This window comes from Pediculus humanus, genomic scaffold, assembly GCF_000006295.1.
Source record: "Pediculus humanus corporis 1103172108278 genomic scaffold, whole genome shotgun sequence".
NCBI lineage: Eukaryota > Metazoa > Arthropoda > Insecta > Psocodea > Pediculidae > Pediculus > Pediculus humanus.
The window spans coordinates 191,068-207,684 of NW_002987847.1; the positions used below are offsets into that span (position 1 = coordinate 191,068).

At 29.3% G+C, this 16,617-nt stretch overlaps 3 protein-coding genes across 3 annotated transcripts; 2 read left to right on the forward strand and 1 right to left on the reverse strand.

Annotated features, from left to right (window-relative positions):
* Positions 1-982: 982 nt before the first annotated feature.
* Phum_PHUM506560 (synaptotagmin-1, putative) lies at positions 983-5,404 on the forward strand (the record flags this gene model as incomplete). The annotated part of the gene is made up of 8 exons (XM_002430935.1): positions 983-1,165; positions 1,281-1,479; positions 2,755-3,340; positions 3,435-3,570; positions 3,663-3,872; positions 4,023-4,157; positions 4,239-4,358; positions 5,234-5,404. 8 exons carry the CDS (start codon positions 983-985, stop codon positions 5,402-5,404), a joined length of 1,740 nt encoding a protein of 579 aa, XP_002430980.1.
* A 2,529-nt stretch (positions 5,405-7,933) lies between these two features.
* Positions 7,934-11,190, forward strand: Phum_PHUM506570 (tyrosine-protein kinase shark, putative; the record flags this gene model as incomplete). The annotated part of the gene is made up of 12 exons (XM_002430936.1): positions 7,934-8,144; positions 8,329-8,493; positions 8,580-8,764; positions 8,843-9,089; positions 9,171-9,376; positions 9,469-9,624; positions 9,710-10,042; positions 10,127-10,244; positions 10,324-10,461; positions 10,535-10,706; positions 10,779-10,905; positions 10,993-11,190. The coding sequence occupies 12 exons, from the start codon at positions 7,934-7,936 to the stop codon at positions 11,188-11,190; spliced, it is 2,256 nt and encodes a 751-aa protein (XP_002430981.1).
* Positions 11,191-11,930: 740 nt separating this feature from the next.
* On the reverse strand, positions 11,931-15,288 carry Phum_PHUM506580 (Neutral ceramidase precursor, putative; the record flags this gene model as incomplete). The annotated part of the gene is made up of 14 exons (XM_002430937.1): positions 11,931-11,975; positions 12,224-12,362; positions 12,437-12,576; positions 12,684-12,860; positions 12,964-13,059; positions 13,155-13,373; positions 13,454-13,648; positions 13,726-13,848; positions 13,955-14,161; positions 14,227-14,425; positions 14,509-14,636; positions 14,700-14,876; positions 14,945-15,088; positions 15,169-15,288. The coding sequence occupies 14 exons, from the start codon at positions 15,286-15,288 to the stop codon at positions 11,931-11,933; spliced, it is 2,109 nt and encodes a 702-aa protein (XP_002430982.1).
* Positions 15,289-16,617: the final 1,329 nt, after the last annotated feature.

Sequence of the window (16,617 nt, forward strand, 5' to 3'; positions counted from 1 at the left end):
TTTTTTTTTTTTTTTTTTTTTTTTAATATAAAAAAAAAAGAATTAATGGTTTTTAAATTTACCCAACAGAAAAAAATTTCTCCCCCCCCAACAGGACGACAGCAATACGACGATAAATTTTTTTTTTTTTTTTTTTTTCAAACGAATAATTTAAAATCAAATATTATTGAAAATAAACTGACATTTCGGTCGTCGTCGTCGTCGTTGGCAGTTAAAGAGATGGAATAAAAAAAAGGAAAAAAAAAAACGATATTTAAATGTCGACGGAAAATGTCTTGGGATTTAGACCGAATAAAAAAAAAAAGAAAGGAAAAAGGAAAATGGAAAGAATAAAAAAATTTTCCAGGCACGAGTCCGAAAATTTTCCTCCCAAACAAAAAAAAAACATACAAAATTTCAATCCTTCACTTATATATTTTTTCCCCCCTCCTTCACCCTCTTATCATTATTATTATTAAGTTTTTTTTACCGTTTGTAATAACGACAGCAGACGAAAAATCCAAAAAAAATTTTACAATACAAACAACAACAAACGCCATGGAAAACAAACAACAAACAGAAAAAATAAAAATTCGACATCTTCATTTTTTAATTATAAAAGTTCCCACCAATCGTAAAAAACGAATCGCTAATAATATCACGATAATGATAATAATAATAATAATAATAATAATAATAATATTTAATAATAATAATAATAATAATAATAATAATAATCCAGGAAATCGCACTATGTGGGACGGCCCACATTTTTCGGAAAATACTCTATAAATAGCACCAACGAAATTCGAGCATTTATCCCTAAGGAATCGTCCAGGGTAGAAACCTGGAATAAATGCACTTAAAAATCCCGACAAATAAGAGCCTTGCCATGTTTAAAAGTGACCATAATAATAATAATAATAATAATAATAATAATAATAATAATAATAATAAAACAAATTTGAATTTTTTTTTCATTACATGTAATAAAAAAAAGAAAATGAGCGAATTTCAAATAGTCGCCATCATGCTTTTCCTTGCCATTCTCATACTCATCATCGTCATGACCGTTTGTAGATTTATCGGATTATGGACGTGGACGACAACGTGGATATTTTCATCGAAAGAAGAAAAATTAAATTTGACGAGGAGCAAAGGTTACTACAACGCTAATGGATACTTTGTGAGTTTTCCACACCACGCCCCCCACCATCCTCCCTCACGCCTCCCTCTCTCCGCCTTTTTTTTTTAAACTAATTCCATTTGAATCGTATTTTTTTTTTTTTCTGGCGATTAAGGTTCCATCGGATTCCATGGGTGATATTAATCTTTGCTACAGCGGAAGTTTCAAAAGATTCGATCCCGTCGATCACGATTATAAAATAGCCATGACGACATTTTCACCTCCACAACAACAGCAAACGGAATCCCTCATGATGAATTATCCACAAGAAATTTCATTGCCCTACAGCACGATACAATCAAACGATATATCAGGTAAATTTTTTTTTCCCTCTCTCTCTCTCTCTTTACCTTTTCATCATTATTATTATTATTTTAAGTGAAACATTAATGAAGAACGTGAAAATATTATTATCATCATCAAAAGGTACAATCGTAAAAAAAAAAAAAAACATCATTCGAACGTTATTATTATTATTATTATTTTTTTTTATTTACCGTAATAGAAAATTACGATTTGATATTATGACGTAATAAAATCTTTTTTTTTTCTTTTTTACATCCTTTTTCCCCCCGATTTCTATTAACTTCGTACAAAAAAATTTCATTTCCGGTTAAACGCGTATACATATATATATTTTTAACTTAATAATAATAATAATAATAATAATAATAATAATAATAATAATAATAATAATAATAATAAAACGAAATCGTTTTCTTCATTTCATTAACGAATTTTTTTTTTTTTTTTTTTTTTTATTACTTCAAGTTTTAATCGAATTCATTATTATTATTATTATTATTATTAGCTGTATAATTATTTTATGTATTATTAAAAGTCAATTTTATTGTTACGACGATGATGATAATGATGATGATGATAATAATAAAGAGAAAGCAAAAGAATAACAAAACAAATTAATTAAATTATAAATATTCGTAGATTTAGAATTTTCAAAAAACATTTTCTCGTTTAAACAAAAAAATTTTTTTGGAAAATAATAAAATTCCCCCCTCCCTTCCTTCATACCCCCCCCCAAAAAAAATAACGGAGAAAAAAGGGGGGGGTTTAAATATTTGCATATGTAAAAAAAAAATAAAATGTGAAATTTAAACGCGACCGCGTGTGACTTACTCAATTTATTATTATTATTATTTTAATTTTCGTTACGAACGAACGTAAAATAAATTTCAATTTGGAATTATTATTATTATTATTATACGATGTAAAAAAGATTAATTTAATTGTTGTTCCAACAGCAAAAGCAAAAAATAAATTTTTTTCTTTCGTTTTTTATTTTTTAATTTTAAAATTTTAAAAAATTTATTACGTCATAAAAAATTTAAAAAAAACAAAATTTCGCGCCTTTTTTTTCGCGGTAAAAAGTGAAAACTAATTAATGACCATTTCGAAAAGTTTAAATAATTTAATTACGATTTTTTTTTTTTAAATTTTTTGTGTCACGTTCGAAGAACCATTCAAACAATCTCAAAACCATTTGCTATATCCGGTTCGATTTGCACCTCAAATAATCATGACGTCATAATCACGACGTAAACGACAGCTTTTTTTTTATATATATATAGATTTTACTAAGCCTTCGTGCTTCAGCAACAGTTCCAATCAATCGTTATATCGTGTGAATTCGACAACAGGATTTAGTTCCTCTCAACCCGTACTTATATCACCGTCATCAAGTTTTATATCGTCTTCCGTTAGTTTCGGTGGTTCGACGTCGGAAAAAATACCACCCCAACCCCTCAGACCGGCTCCCGCACCACCACCGTCACCAACAATATTAGAAAAAAAAAATACGGAAATAAATAAAGGAGAAGAATCCGAGAATGGGGTCGGTAGTAGTAGAACGTCATCTACGGTGACACCACCTCCCATACCGCCTAGGAGTAAGTTTAACGCTTTGTTCCGCCTTCGTTTGTTCGAATTTATAAACAAACGGATCGATATTCCAGGTAAAATTTCTAAACAAGACAATCCACCGGTTAGATTAAGGTCTCAGGCTTCGATCGAGAGAGAGGAAGCATTCAAACAAGTCCAAGGACTTCAACGTGCAATCAGCTGCGAATCTGTTAATTCTGACACATCGGTCGGTTTGGCCGATTTGGAAGAACCACACGTGACAGGGTATTTATGCGTAGGATTAGATTACGATAGGTAATTTATTATTATTTTACACCCTACCCCCCCACCCCATTAATCCCCCACCCATCATTAATCCCTCATCTTTAATCTATCATTTTCTCATTAGCGAATGTGCTGATTTATCAGTCAACGTTTTAGAAGCTAAAGATTTAATTGGACCAGATCCCGATAGTCAAACTCTAATGGATACATACGTCAGAGTTAATTTGCTCCCAGATAAAACAGCTAACATACAAACGAGGGTAAAATACAAAAAAAAAAAAAAAATTAAATTCGTTCACTCGCTCCCTCGCCCCTCCAAAGAAAATTCTTGACCTCTTTGGACGTTTTCCAGGTTTACAAAAGTTCAAACTCTCCAAGTTATAAAGAAAAATTTTTATTTGCATTAGAACCCCACGAATTTTCAAAAAGGAGTTTGTCGTTTAACGTTTATTCCACTGATAAAAATTCAAACACACTCATAGGGGAAGGAGATTTACGTTTATCAGACATATCGTCGAAACAAGGCGTGACAACATGGGTAACATTGACAGATACGGGACAGGTAAGAGAAAGATAACCAAGAAAAACAAGAAAATAAACCATAACAAAAAAAAAAAATAAGAAAGAGGGAAAATTTCGAAAGAATTAAAAAGTTATCGCTGTCGTAACAAACGACAGAAAATAAAAAAAGAAAAAACTTCAATGATTTCAGAATCGTACAGAATGGGGAGAACTTATGCTGTCACTTAATTATCTGCCAACAGCCGAAAGACTGACCGTTGTAGTTGTCAAAGCTAGAAATTTAGTCTTCCCTCGACAAAGAGATTCAGGAGATCCTTTTGTCAAGGTGGCGACAATTATAAATTTTTCTGTCGTTTTTATTTTTTTTTTTGTGACGTCACGAACCTAAACCTTTTTTTGCCTTCAGGTATATCTATTAAAACAAGGTAAAAAATTATATAAGAAAAAAACATCCGTTAAAAAAGGAGAAAAAAGTCCGATATTTAACGAAGCTATGATATTCAATGTTTCACCCACGTCTTTACAAGTAAGTACAAAATAATAATTTATCAACACTTCTTTTCATCCAATTCGTTAATTGTCGACAAATTTTGACAAATTTAATTACGACAAATTTCCCCTCAACGAATTTTCCCTACGATTAATTTCCCCCCCCCCCCCAATAATCATCATCAAAAAAAAAAAAAATGGCCGAAGAGCAACAACAAACAAACAAATAAATTTTTTCGTTCGTTAAAATTTACCATCATGCAATTTTACCAACTTTTTAAAAATAAATTTCCCAACACCAACAAAAAAAATATTATAAATTTGATACTAATAATAATAATAATAATAATAACATTAACTAACAAAAGTTTTATCAACGAATATTACTATTTAAATTTGAAATTTTATTTTTTTTTTTTTTTAAAAAAGTTTTTCTTTTTTTTTTTTTTTTTTTTCCTTCTCTTGATTTTTAAGTTTTGAGAAAATCTGTGGGTTGCCAAGACAACCACCATAGAACCCTTTTCACCTTTTCTCTCTCTCTCTCTCTCTTTTAACTTAAAAAAAAAAAAATTTTAAATAAAATGAAAAAGAAGACAATTTTTTGTAAATGTTCATCTTTTTGTTTTTCTTTTCGACCGCCATTTTTTTTTAAATTTTTAATTATTATTATTATTAATATTCGAAACTTATAAAAATAAATGTATGACGTATATTATTAATTTAATAATAACACGTTTTAAAACTTTAAATAAATAAATAAAGAGAGAGTGAGAGGGAGTGAGAGGGGGGGTGAGAGGGTTAAAACCGAAAATAAATTTTCTTTGAAATTTAATATTAGTACTACCTTGTAAAGAAAAACCTTCAAGGTTAAACGCGTAAATAATAATAATAATAATAATAATTTATTTTTAGAACTTACAACTTAGATTGACGGTTGCCGAAAATATTGGGGAACCAAAGGCGTATCCATTAGGTCATGTCATTTTAGGATCTCAAGCATCCGGAAAAGCTCTTTCACATTGGATACAAATGCTTTCGATGCTTCGTAAACCGACAGCAATGTGGCATCCTTTAAAAAAATAATTTTAAATTAAATATTAATCGCTTATGCAAATACAATCCATTTTTTTTTTTTTTTTTTTTACATATATATAATCTACAATAAAATAAATAAAACGAATGCGAAAATAAACAAATAATATTATTATTATTATTATTACATTCGCATTCGTACGTACAACCAGGACAATAAATGTATATATGTCCATCATTAATTATATTAATCGTAACTATAACTTTTTAAATATTAATAATAATAATAATTACTGGATGAATTGTTTGTTATATAAATGGTGCCTTTGGTCGAGATTTTTCACATCCATGTTGAAATTTTCTATACAAAAAAAAATTTTCTTTTTTCTTCTTCTTTTTCTTCTTCTATATTATACGCTTGGTAATAATTTATAGAGAGCCTGAAACAACCGGAGAGCTTCCCATCTACAAACAATAAAATAAATTCTTTATTTTTATTTTTATTTTTCATATTAATTTAAAATTAAAAATATATAAATAAATAAATATATTATTATACGTATGTAAATAATAATTGAAAATGAAATAGTGAATGAATTGATAAAAAAAAATTTTGTCTGTGAATATCTGTCTGTGTGTGTTTGTTTGTTTGTTTGTTGGTTGTTGTTGTTGTTTTTATGTAAAATTTTTCCATATCTTAATTATTTAGTAAAATGAGAATAGCCTTTTAATTATTTTATATCATTTAAATTTATTTATTATTATTATTATTATTACATGTACATAATTTATTGATGATGATGATGATGATGGTTGGTAAATAAATAAACAGGTAATTATAAATGATGATAATAATAATAATAATTAATTATTCTAAACAAAAATTTAAAAAAAAAATTTTTTTTTTTTTTTGTTGCTCCCATTTTGCATAAAGCAATCATCATATGTACCTATTTATTTATTTTAATACATATATATATGTATATATTTATTTATTTACTTAAATTTTACTTTTTTAAACATAAATTAATAAATAAATATATATAAATTTGTTGTTGATGTTTAGAAAATAATATGAAAGTATATATCATGAATGTTAATAAAAGAAATGCTTAATTTTATGTGTATAATAATAATAATAATACCCTGTGTATTGTATTTTGCTTTAAAAAAAAAAAAAAACAAATAAAAAAACTTACATATATATATATATTGTAATTTGTGTTAAAATATTTTATTTTAATTAAATTTATAATTATTATTATTATTATAATTTTAATTAATTATCATAATGAATTAATTGAACAAGATTGACAAACACACACACACACTCATATTATATATTATTTAAAAATTTTATGTATAGAAAATAAATTTAAATTAACAAACAAAAGAAAAAAAAAAAAGTTCAAAATGATGTTATAATATAATATAATATAATAAATTAAATAAAATAAATTTCAGCTCAATTTATATTAATGTACATTATACAATATATGCGTACAATGTATAATAAGAATGAAGCTCAAATCACAAATTACAAAAAAAAAAAAAAATGTTTTTCAAATATATACACGTATTTATATATTTTCAATTGTTAATTTAGTGATTTGTGTTTTAATATAATATATTATTAATAAATAAAAAAAAATGATTTCAAGTGTAACTTCTGTATAAAGAAAAAAGAATTGAGCATAATGAGAATATATAATAATAATAATAATAATAATTCTTATTCATTTTTAATTTCTGTATTGGAAAAAATGGTTTTTTTTCTAAAATTGAAATAATGTGAGATGAAATTTAAATAAAACAATAAATAACTTACATGATTTTACTGATTTTGCATTTCAAAACTCAAAAAAATATCTAATTAATTTAATTGAATTTCTCATGAACACATAAATTAAAACTGTCTCGTCAACGGCGAGATTTTAACGAGAAAGAAGCGGTTATTTTATATACGTCGACAATAATTGTTCTAAAAAGAGAGAAAAGTGTCGCCAAAATAAAAAAATAATTTGTTAAGTGTCGTATGATGTGAGATAAGTCACAAACAATTGCAAATTTATTGTTAAGCTGTTAATCCGCCAACTAAATGCAATTAAGCATTAAATAAAATGCTACTAAATATATCGTAAAATAGTATTGATGATTCATACAGGTATTGCAAGGTTTTTTTAAAGTTATTACGTATTTCATTCTCTTATTTGCGTAATTAAATATTTAAAAACATATATTCAAGGCCAACCTTATTTTGAAAATGATGAAAGTCTTGCAATTCTAAGAATTCTTACTTGAATACAATTTTTATTATCAATTTAAAACGTTTTACTTTTACTTTGGTTAAAATTAATTAAAATGGAAAGCTGTCATTCAATTGAATTTATCAGTTTAAGGCGAAGGTATCGCTATTAACGTAAATAAAATTAAACACTAACTGTTATTATGTCATTAATAATTTGCTGACATGATCATTTTTAAAAAGCCTATTATTATTTGTCAATATTGTATTTGTACCATGTTTATCATTATTATTATTATTATTATAATTTTTTAAATTACAGTAGTAGTAAAGACATGTCCAGAGAAGAATGCATTTCTTGGTTTCATGGAAAGTTATCAAGGGATGATGCTGAAAAACTAATTCAAGATCTTAATTCAGAGGGTGGATTTTTAGTTAGAGAAAGTTTCGCATCACCCGGTGATTTCGTTTTAACATTACTTCATAATGGTGATATTGTTCATTATCAAATACTACGCCATGGAGAAGATGCATTTTTTAGTATCGGTGAGTAAATTAAAAATAAATATTTATATCAGTGCATTATGTTTAAAGTAAACAACGATACCAATTAAAACTTGATTAATGTTAAAAACTTAATGAAATATCGAAAAATGTCAAAATGTTTTTTATTTTTTTGTCAATTTTTATTATTAATATGATTAATTTAATAAAAAACAATTAACTTCAGATAATGAACACATTTTTCACGGGTTAGAAACTCTCATTAACTATCATCAAGAAAATGAAAACGGTTTAATAACTAAACTAACAAATTTTTGCAAAAAAGATCCACCTCCTCACGATACCAGATGCCATGGTAAAACAAATTTACTACACAGAGCAACCAAAGAAGGTAAATATAAAATAAAAAATGTGAATTTACAAGTAAAAGTTATTTATTGTCGATATCTTTTTTAACGAAACAAAATTTTTTTAAAGGTAATTACACGGTAGTATCGGAATTACTAAAATGTGGATACAGGAACACTGATGCTAAAAGCGAAGATGGTCAAACTGCTGCACATTTAGCTAGCAGAAAAGGAGCAGATGATATATTAATAAAATTAATTGAAACAGGTGCTAACATTAATTGTAGGGATACAGCGGGATACACTCCTTTACATGTAAGATTTGTGTTTCCTCTCTCTCTAATCGATTAGAATTTCAATTAAAAATTTATCGCACATGTATAATCATTTTAGTATGCATGCCAAAGCAATCACTTAACAACGATTAGACTGCTTATACAAAAAGGTGAAGCACAAGTTCAAAGTAGAAATGCTAACACTGGTTGGGTGCCTTTACACGAAGCCGCTTGGAGAGGATTATCAGAAGTCATACAGCTTTTATTAGGTTTAAATGCTCCTGCACATCCTAGAACACTAGAGGGTGAAACTCCTCTTATGTTAGCTCAAAGAAAAGGATTTCAAGACTGCGTTGAAATTTTACGTAAGAAAATAAAAAAAGAAGGAGAAAAGTCATTTATTATTATTATTATTTTTTCTAATTGACAGGGAAATTTCATTGCAGGTAAATACAAAGCTCCGAAACCGGTACTTTCCAAATACAATTGGTATCACGGTACACTAGATAGAAAAGAAGCCGTTGAATTACTTAAAGAATATGGTAATAAAGAAGGTTCTTATTTAGTTCGATATAGTCATAAAAATGGCGGAGTTTACGTTCTAACGATGATAGTCAACGATAGAAGTTTTCATTTTCAAATAAAAAACGAAGTATTTTTATATAATTATTATTATTATGTCTTTGGGATTTTCCCACGATTTTCCTCATTATCAACAAATTAATTTCTTTTTTTTTTTTTCAGAATGGATATTATTTTATCGACGATGGTCCTTTGTTAGAAAGTTTAGAACACGTTATAGATTATTATAGTAGAATGCAAGATGGTTTACCGACCGTTTTGCAAATTCCAGTGCCACCCAAACCAAAACCTCCAGTGCCAGAATTTCCAAGACATGGCGTACGTCATTTATTAATTTTTTTTTGAATTATTTTCCTCCTAACCTCAACGTTTTTGCTCCATGTAATGGTGGTTTTGCGTTTAGCTTTCAGCCACGATGCCTTTAAAAAAAAAGAATCACCAAAGAGACGTTGGTAATTCTTTAACGGTGGATGCCGAGTCCAACGCCACCACGATGACTCGAAGATCGTCTACGCCATTGATAATTTCCACCGGAACCGGAGATAAATCGACGAATAAAAAAGTCGTGACGAACAATTGCACTCAAGTACCTCAGGTGCTTCTCAAGGGAGAGGAAATCGTTTCCGAACCTCCAGGTTGCATACAAAGTTGCAGGTTAAAATTGGGTAACGTTTTGGGAGAGGGCGAATACGGATTCGTTTACAAGGGAACTTATCAAGTGGACGATTTTAAAACTGTATGAAACCTTTCTCTTCTCCTCTTCGAAACGAATACCTTATTGGCTTAATAATAATAATAATAATAATAATAATGATTTCAGATCGACGTTGCCGTTAAAACTCTTCACAACGAACATTTACCCGTTAACCGATGCGAATTTATAAGGGAAGCCAAAGTAATGACTAGTTTAAATCATCATTGCGTCGTTAAATTAATCGGTTCGTATTAACAATAATAATAATAATAATAATAATAAAAGTAAAACTCGAATTTATCGAATGGGATTTATTTAAATAGGTCTTTCTCAGGGACCCCCGCTCATGATGGTACAAGAATTAGTTCCTCTAGGATCCATGTTAGCTTATTTAATAGAATTCCCGGATAGAGTAAATCCAAATTACGAATTGAAATTATGGGCTTCGCAAATTGCGTGCGGTTCGTACTTTTAAATAAATTATTATTATTATTATTTTTCTTTTTCGGTTAAGCAACGCAAAATGATTTTCAGGTATGAAATATTTAGAAGAACAAAGATTCGTTCATAGGGATTTAGCGGCGAGAAACATACTCCTGTCGTCTAGGCACCAAGCGAAAATAAGCGATTTCGGTCTTTCCAGAGTCATTTCCAGCGACAGTCAATATTACAAAGCGACCGTTGGTGGTCGATGGCCTATCAAATGGTAAGTCGCGAATTTCGAAACCTCCTCCTTATTATTATTATTATTATTAGTAGTAATATTATTATAAATTAGGTACGCACCGGAGTCATTTAATTTCGGTACATTTTCTCACGCGAGCGACGTTTGGAGTTTCGGCATAACGCTTTGGGAAATGTTTTCTTTCGGTCAGCAACCCTACGGCGACATGAAGGGAAGCGAAGTGAGTAGTGGTACTAGTAGTAGTAGTATCTTGGTTTTTTCCGTCGGAATTAAAAATAATAATTATTAATTATTATTACTCCGAAAGGTTATAAAACGAGTCGAAGAGGGAGAAAGACTTTCGAAACCGGAAAATTGTCCGGAAGAAGTGTACAAGATAATGGAACAATGTTGGAATTTCGAACCCACGATGAGGCCGACGTTTGCTCAACTCCTAAACATATTTTCAACGGATCCAGAATATATAAACATTAGAGAATTGGTCATAGGGAGCGACATCTCTTGAAAAAGTTGGGGGAGGGGGGGGGGAAAAAAGGGGAGACGACGACGACGACGACGAACGGGTTTTTTCCCCTTTTCATTCCTCTTTGAATTTTTCCGTAAGAAACAAATTCCAAAAAAAAAAAAAAAAAAAAAAAAAAAACGCAAGCACGCACGCACGCACGCACGCATCCACGCAAGTTTTCCAAAGCTTGATAATCTTTTTATTTATTTATACTAATCGATAATATCGATGATAAGAGGTGCCATGGCGATAATATATCGCGACCGAGATGAAATTTACTATAAAGACAATAAAAAAAAAAAAACAAACGAGCTTATAATTTGGGGGGCGGGGGGGGGGGAAATCACACGAGTAGGCCTTTTTTAACGAGTTAATTTATTCGTTTATCCATTTATTTATTTAAAAATTTAATTTTTATATAAACGATTCGTATTAAAATTGACAATTTCCGGTTTTCCATTTTTCCGATTTATTATTATTATTATTATTATTATTATAAAAGACAAAAGAAAAATCGAAATCAGTATTATTATTATCTTATCCTTCCAAATTTTTTTATGTTTCGTTTCTTTATATACGCGATTGATTTTCGGTGTTTTTACTCACGTCATTCATTTATTATTATTATTATTATTATGGTTATTATTATTATTAATTATCATTATGATTATGATTATTATTATTATTATGATTATGATTATTATTATTATTATTATTATTATTATTATTATTATTATCGTTTAAAAACCTTCGACTTTAAGATCAATTAACGATTCGTACCAAGACTATAATTTTTTTTTTTATAACTGTTGTTATCGTCTTAAATATTATTTATGTAAAACGCAAAAAAAATTTTATATTATTATTATTATTATTATTTATATATTTTGTATATATAAAAACGATTTTAAATATATTTATATATATATATATATATATATATTACGTCATTCGTTTTTTTATTGTTTATTTATTTAATTTTTTTAAATTTACCGATCGAAAATGGGAGGGTGACTCCTTCGAACGATTTGACCGTACCATCGATTAAAGATTTATAATCTCCAAAATATTTAAATCTATACGTTCCAGGTTTAACGTTGGATTTAAATATTTTCCATTCTACATCTACTTCGCTCGTACCTTCCACGGGATTCGTTCTTCTCCAATGCATTCTTTAAAAAAAAAAAAACCCATTTGGAGAAGACAATGACAAAAAAAAATCTTTGAATAAAAATTTTTCACTTACTTTGTATTGTAATCCGCATCCGTTGCAACGATTTCCCATATTTCTACGTCATTTCCGTTTTCTAATTTTTTTTTCTTCCTTTTTTCTATCGTCAAAAACGTATCGTCCAAACGTAGATTGTTTCTTGGATTTGCACCGACCTTTAAAAATAAGAAAATTGATTGACAACCGTCGGTAGACATTTTGTTTTTGTTAAAGAAGCCATTTTTTTAATTTTATAAAATTTCCTTACGAATGTTGCTTTGACGGTTACTTCCGATGACGTGTCGTTAATGACGTTTGTCGAAACGTCTTCCGGTTGTACCAAAACATCACCGAAACCGTGTCCTCTTTTAGGATTGTCGAACACTACCGGAGGTATGAGCGACATCATTTTATCCGGATCCAAACCTGCAGGTTCGGGTCCTCTTTCTAACGTTTTATTCTAAAAAAAAAATTTTTTTTAAATATTTAACAAAAAAAGGAAACAAAGGAAACAAAGGAAAAAAAAAGGAAAAAAAGGAAACGAAAGATTTATTCATACTCACCGTTTGTAATGCGTTTGCCAAATTTTGATATTGCATCAAATGTAAATTTAAAGTGTGGGGTCCGAACAACGTGGAAGCAGCCTCGTACCTTTGATCCTTAAACAAACAAACAAACAAACAAACAAACGATTTAATTAAATATTTACCACGATAATAATGATAATAATAATAATAATTAAATAAATAAGTACTTGATATTCTTCGAACGTGGCTATGTAATCGCTGTAAGTGTTGCAAAGACCGGAAATGACGACGGTTGAATTTTTACCGAAAATTTCACCCAATAAATTTTTCATTCTTCTTCCGGACATGGTCGTGAATTCTCCAGGCACGCATGCTATTATCAAATTCCCCAATTTTCCAAGTTGAGTCGATACGATTTTAGGTTGCCATTCGAATGGGAAATTTAACTGAAAATCAATCAATCAAGTTTTTTATAAAATGACCGCGACGAATACGACGACGATGATAATGTTTTGGAGCATCTTACGTGTCCAGAAGCCAAAAGTATGGGTTTTGGAAAATGACATTGCACGTCTTCTTTTGTCGGACGTGCTAATACGTTTGCTATCGCATCGATCCACCATTTTGATTTCGTCATTCCCTGATGTAAAAATGGTAAAAATTGACCATCCGTCGTACCTGCACCCGCACTGTAACCCATGGCCGGAAGACATCCTCGTATCTTTAATTTTATGCTTATTAGTTTCCAGACGACAACAACCAGACAACAAAATGAAAAGTAATATGTTCAGGACTTACGTTTTCCACTCTTTTTGTCACTCTGTTAAAAAACAATCCTCTTGCTTTTGACATATCCACGTATTGATGTATACCCTGTACCGATCCGGTAACTTCAACCCCTTTTGAATTTTTTATCAAGTCCTAAAACACACGAAACAAACGATCAATCAACTCTTTCGATCCCTCCTTCGAAAACAACCAACAAACAACACGGCCACAACATGCTATACTACATTGTCGTAAATACCCAAGCTCCTTCGGCTAATTTGAGACCTATCATGGCAACGCTTTCGTACATATCTTTTCCAGGTCCTAACGCGTAACATTCTTCGAACATGTCCGAACATTTACTCGTGGCATCGCATTCTGTACCGCTTTGATGACATTTGGGTCCGTCAACGTTTGGCGAAACGTCTCCTAAATTACTCGAAGCAAACGACGCGACAAATTTTGACTGAAAAACAAATCCGCCATTTTAAAACTTATCTTCGGCCCTTGTTTCGGGAGTTTCGGCCCTACCTGTCCCATCAAACTATCTTTTTCTACAAATTTTTCCAATGTCAGAGCAGCATAACCGATGTTATCCGATGAGACTAATGTGTTTGTGTTGTTAAGGGTCGTACCGTGAATTGGAAACCAATTAATGGCACCGAGCAACTGTCCATCGTTTGATACGAAACGTAATTGAGTCATTTCCTTATCGGTGTCGTACGGGTACCTGATAACACCAAAAAGAAAAATTTTAATGGTTTTAAACCAAACCCCCCCACAAAAAAAAACATTATTCGTTCATTCATTTACATTTTCCTTTCCTTTTCCGGATTTTTAAGGTACGACGTAGGACTACGATTCACGGTGACACCAAGAACCGTCGTCGTCGACAAATAAAGTCTACCTTCTTGTAAGCTGTCGTGAGCTATGACGACGCTCTGAAATCAAATAATCATTTGAAACGTTGGTTTTTCCGAAAAAGCGGAAGTCGTGGGGAATACCTTGACAATTCCTTTGACGAGAGCATCAAACGTTTCCCGGCAAAATCCACCGCTTGGTATGTCGAAAAAGGTATGCATGAGAAAACCACCAACGGCTGAATGAGTGTGCGTACCTGATATTATGACGTTATCCATGTTGTAAAGGCCATCGAACATGTTTTCCAATGATTTTATAACCTTAAACGATTCGAAAATAATTTTTTAACGGATTGCAAAACCTTTGGTTTTCTCCATACCACTCGTACCTGAATTCTAACGCCATCCGCCATCATTCCGACATCAACGTTAACAAAAACCAAACGATTGTCACCATCGTCGACAACGTATGCTTTCGAATATTGTCTCGTGTGTATACCTGAACCTTTTTGTTCGAATTTACCATATCCCATCTGAAACAATAATAATAATAATAATAATGATAATAATAATAACAAACAAACGGTATAATAAATTAAAAATTTATGCTCACCAGCGTGACTTCAGCGATGGGACCCGTGACGTCAGCTCTTCCAACCCCCAATCTATAACATTCCGTAACCGTTAAAAAACAATTGAAAACAAACAAAATTATTATTATTATGTTTTTCATTATGGAAAACAAAAAAAAAAAAAAAAATCTTTTCGACAAACACTCGCGCACTACAAGAAAAAAAACAAACAAATCCGATTTTTTTTTTTTTTATACGTTCATAGCGATCCACTCGAAAAATTTTCTATGATAAAAATGGTTGTTAAAACTAACTGATAATAATAATAATAATAATAATAATAATAATAAATCATCGCACTCTCTCTCTCACTCTAAATCTCTTTTGATCATTTTTACGCGTCGACAAACAACAACAACAACAACAAAATTTTTTTTTTTCTTCCCATTTCTTCGTCACTTTTTGACAAATCCTTTGACGAATCAATCATTATTATTATTATTATTTTTTACATCCAATTAATAATAATTCCCTAAACGATAATGATAATGATGATGATGATGATGGCAAACAATTCATTTTGTTGTTGTTGTTGATTGTTCTCCCTTAAAACAAACAAACAAATATTTTTTGTAATGACAATTATAAAAATTTAATGAATTTAATATTTTTGTTTGTTTGTTTGTTTGTTTTTGACCCGATTTACGATTTGAACTCGAATCGCTCTGTCCGATTTAATTACGTCTTTATAATAATAATAATAATAATAATAATATTGTCCTTTTAAAAATAAAAAAAATAATAAATTTTTAATTTAAATGGTCAGATAACAAAATAAATTTAAAAAAAAAAAAAAAATGATAATATTGTGTTTTGTTTAACACTACAATAGATAAAAAGCAAAATAAAATAATATTTATCATCATCATCATCATCATTATTATCATTATCATTATTATTTAAATAACGTACTTGAATTGGGAAAAAAAAAAAAAAAAACTTTTTATTAGGCAATGATATCGACAAAAAAAAAAAAAAATTTTTTTCTTACAAAACATTTGAACTTTGATTTTTCCTGTGAGAAAATAAAAACAAACAAACAAACAAACAAACGTTTGTACTTGATTTGTACCGTTTGTATTTGTTTTACTTAAATTTACATATTTGTTTCCTCTGCGTTAAGAAAAAAAAAAAAAAAAAGACAAACGAGTGACAAAAAAATTTTTTTTTTTTTCTCGGATTACGTAACGAATATCAATCAATCAATCAATCAATTAATAAATAAATGAATCGATGAATGAATGAATCAGCGAATGAATGAATGAATGAATCTTAAATTACAATATTTTCATAAAAAAAAATAAATTTTATTATACAACAAATAAGCTAATAATAATAATAATTAATAATAATAATATACATAACAATTAATTCAAACTCTCATCGATCACGATCCGATTAATAAATCAATCAATCAATCATTTTCGATC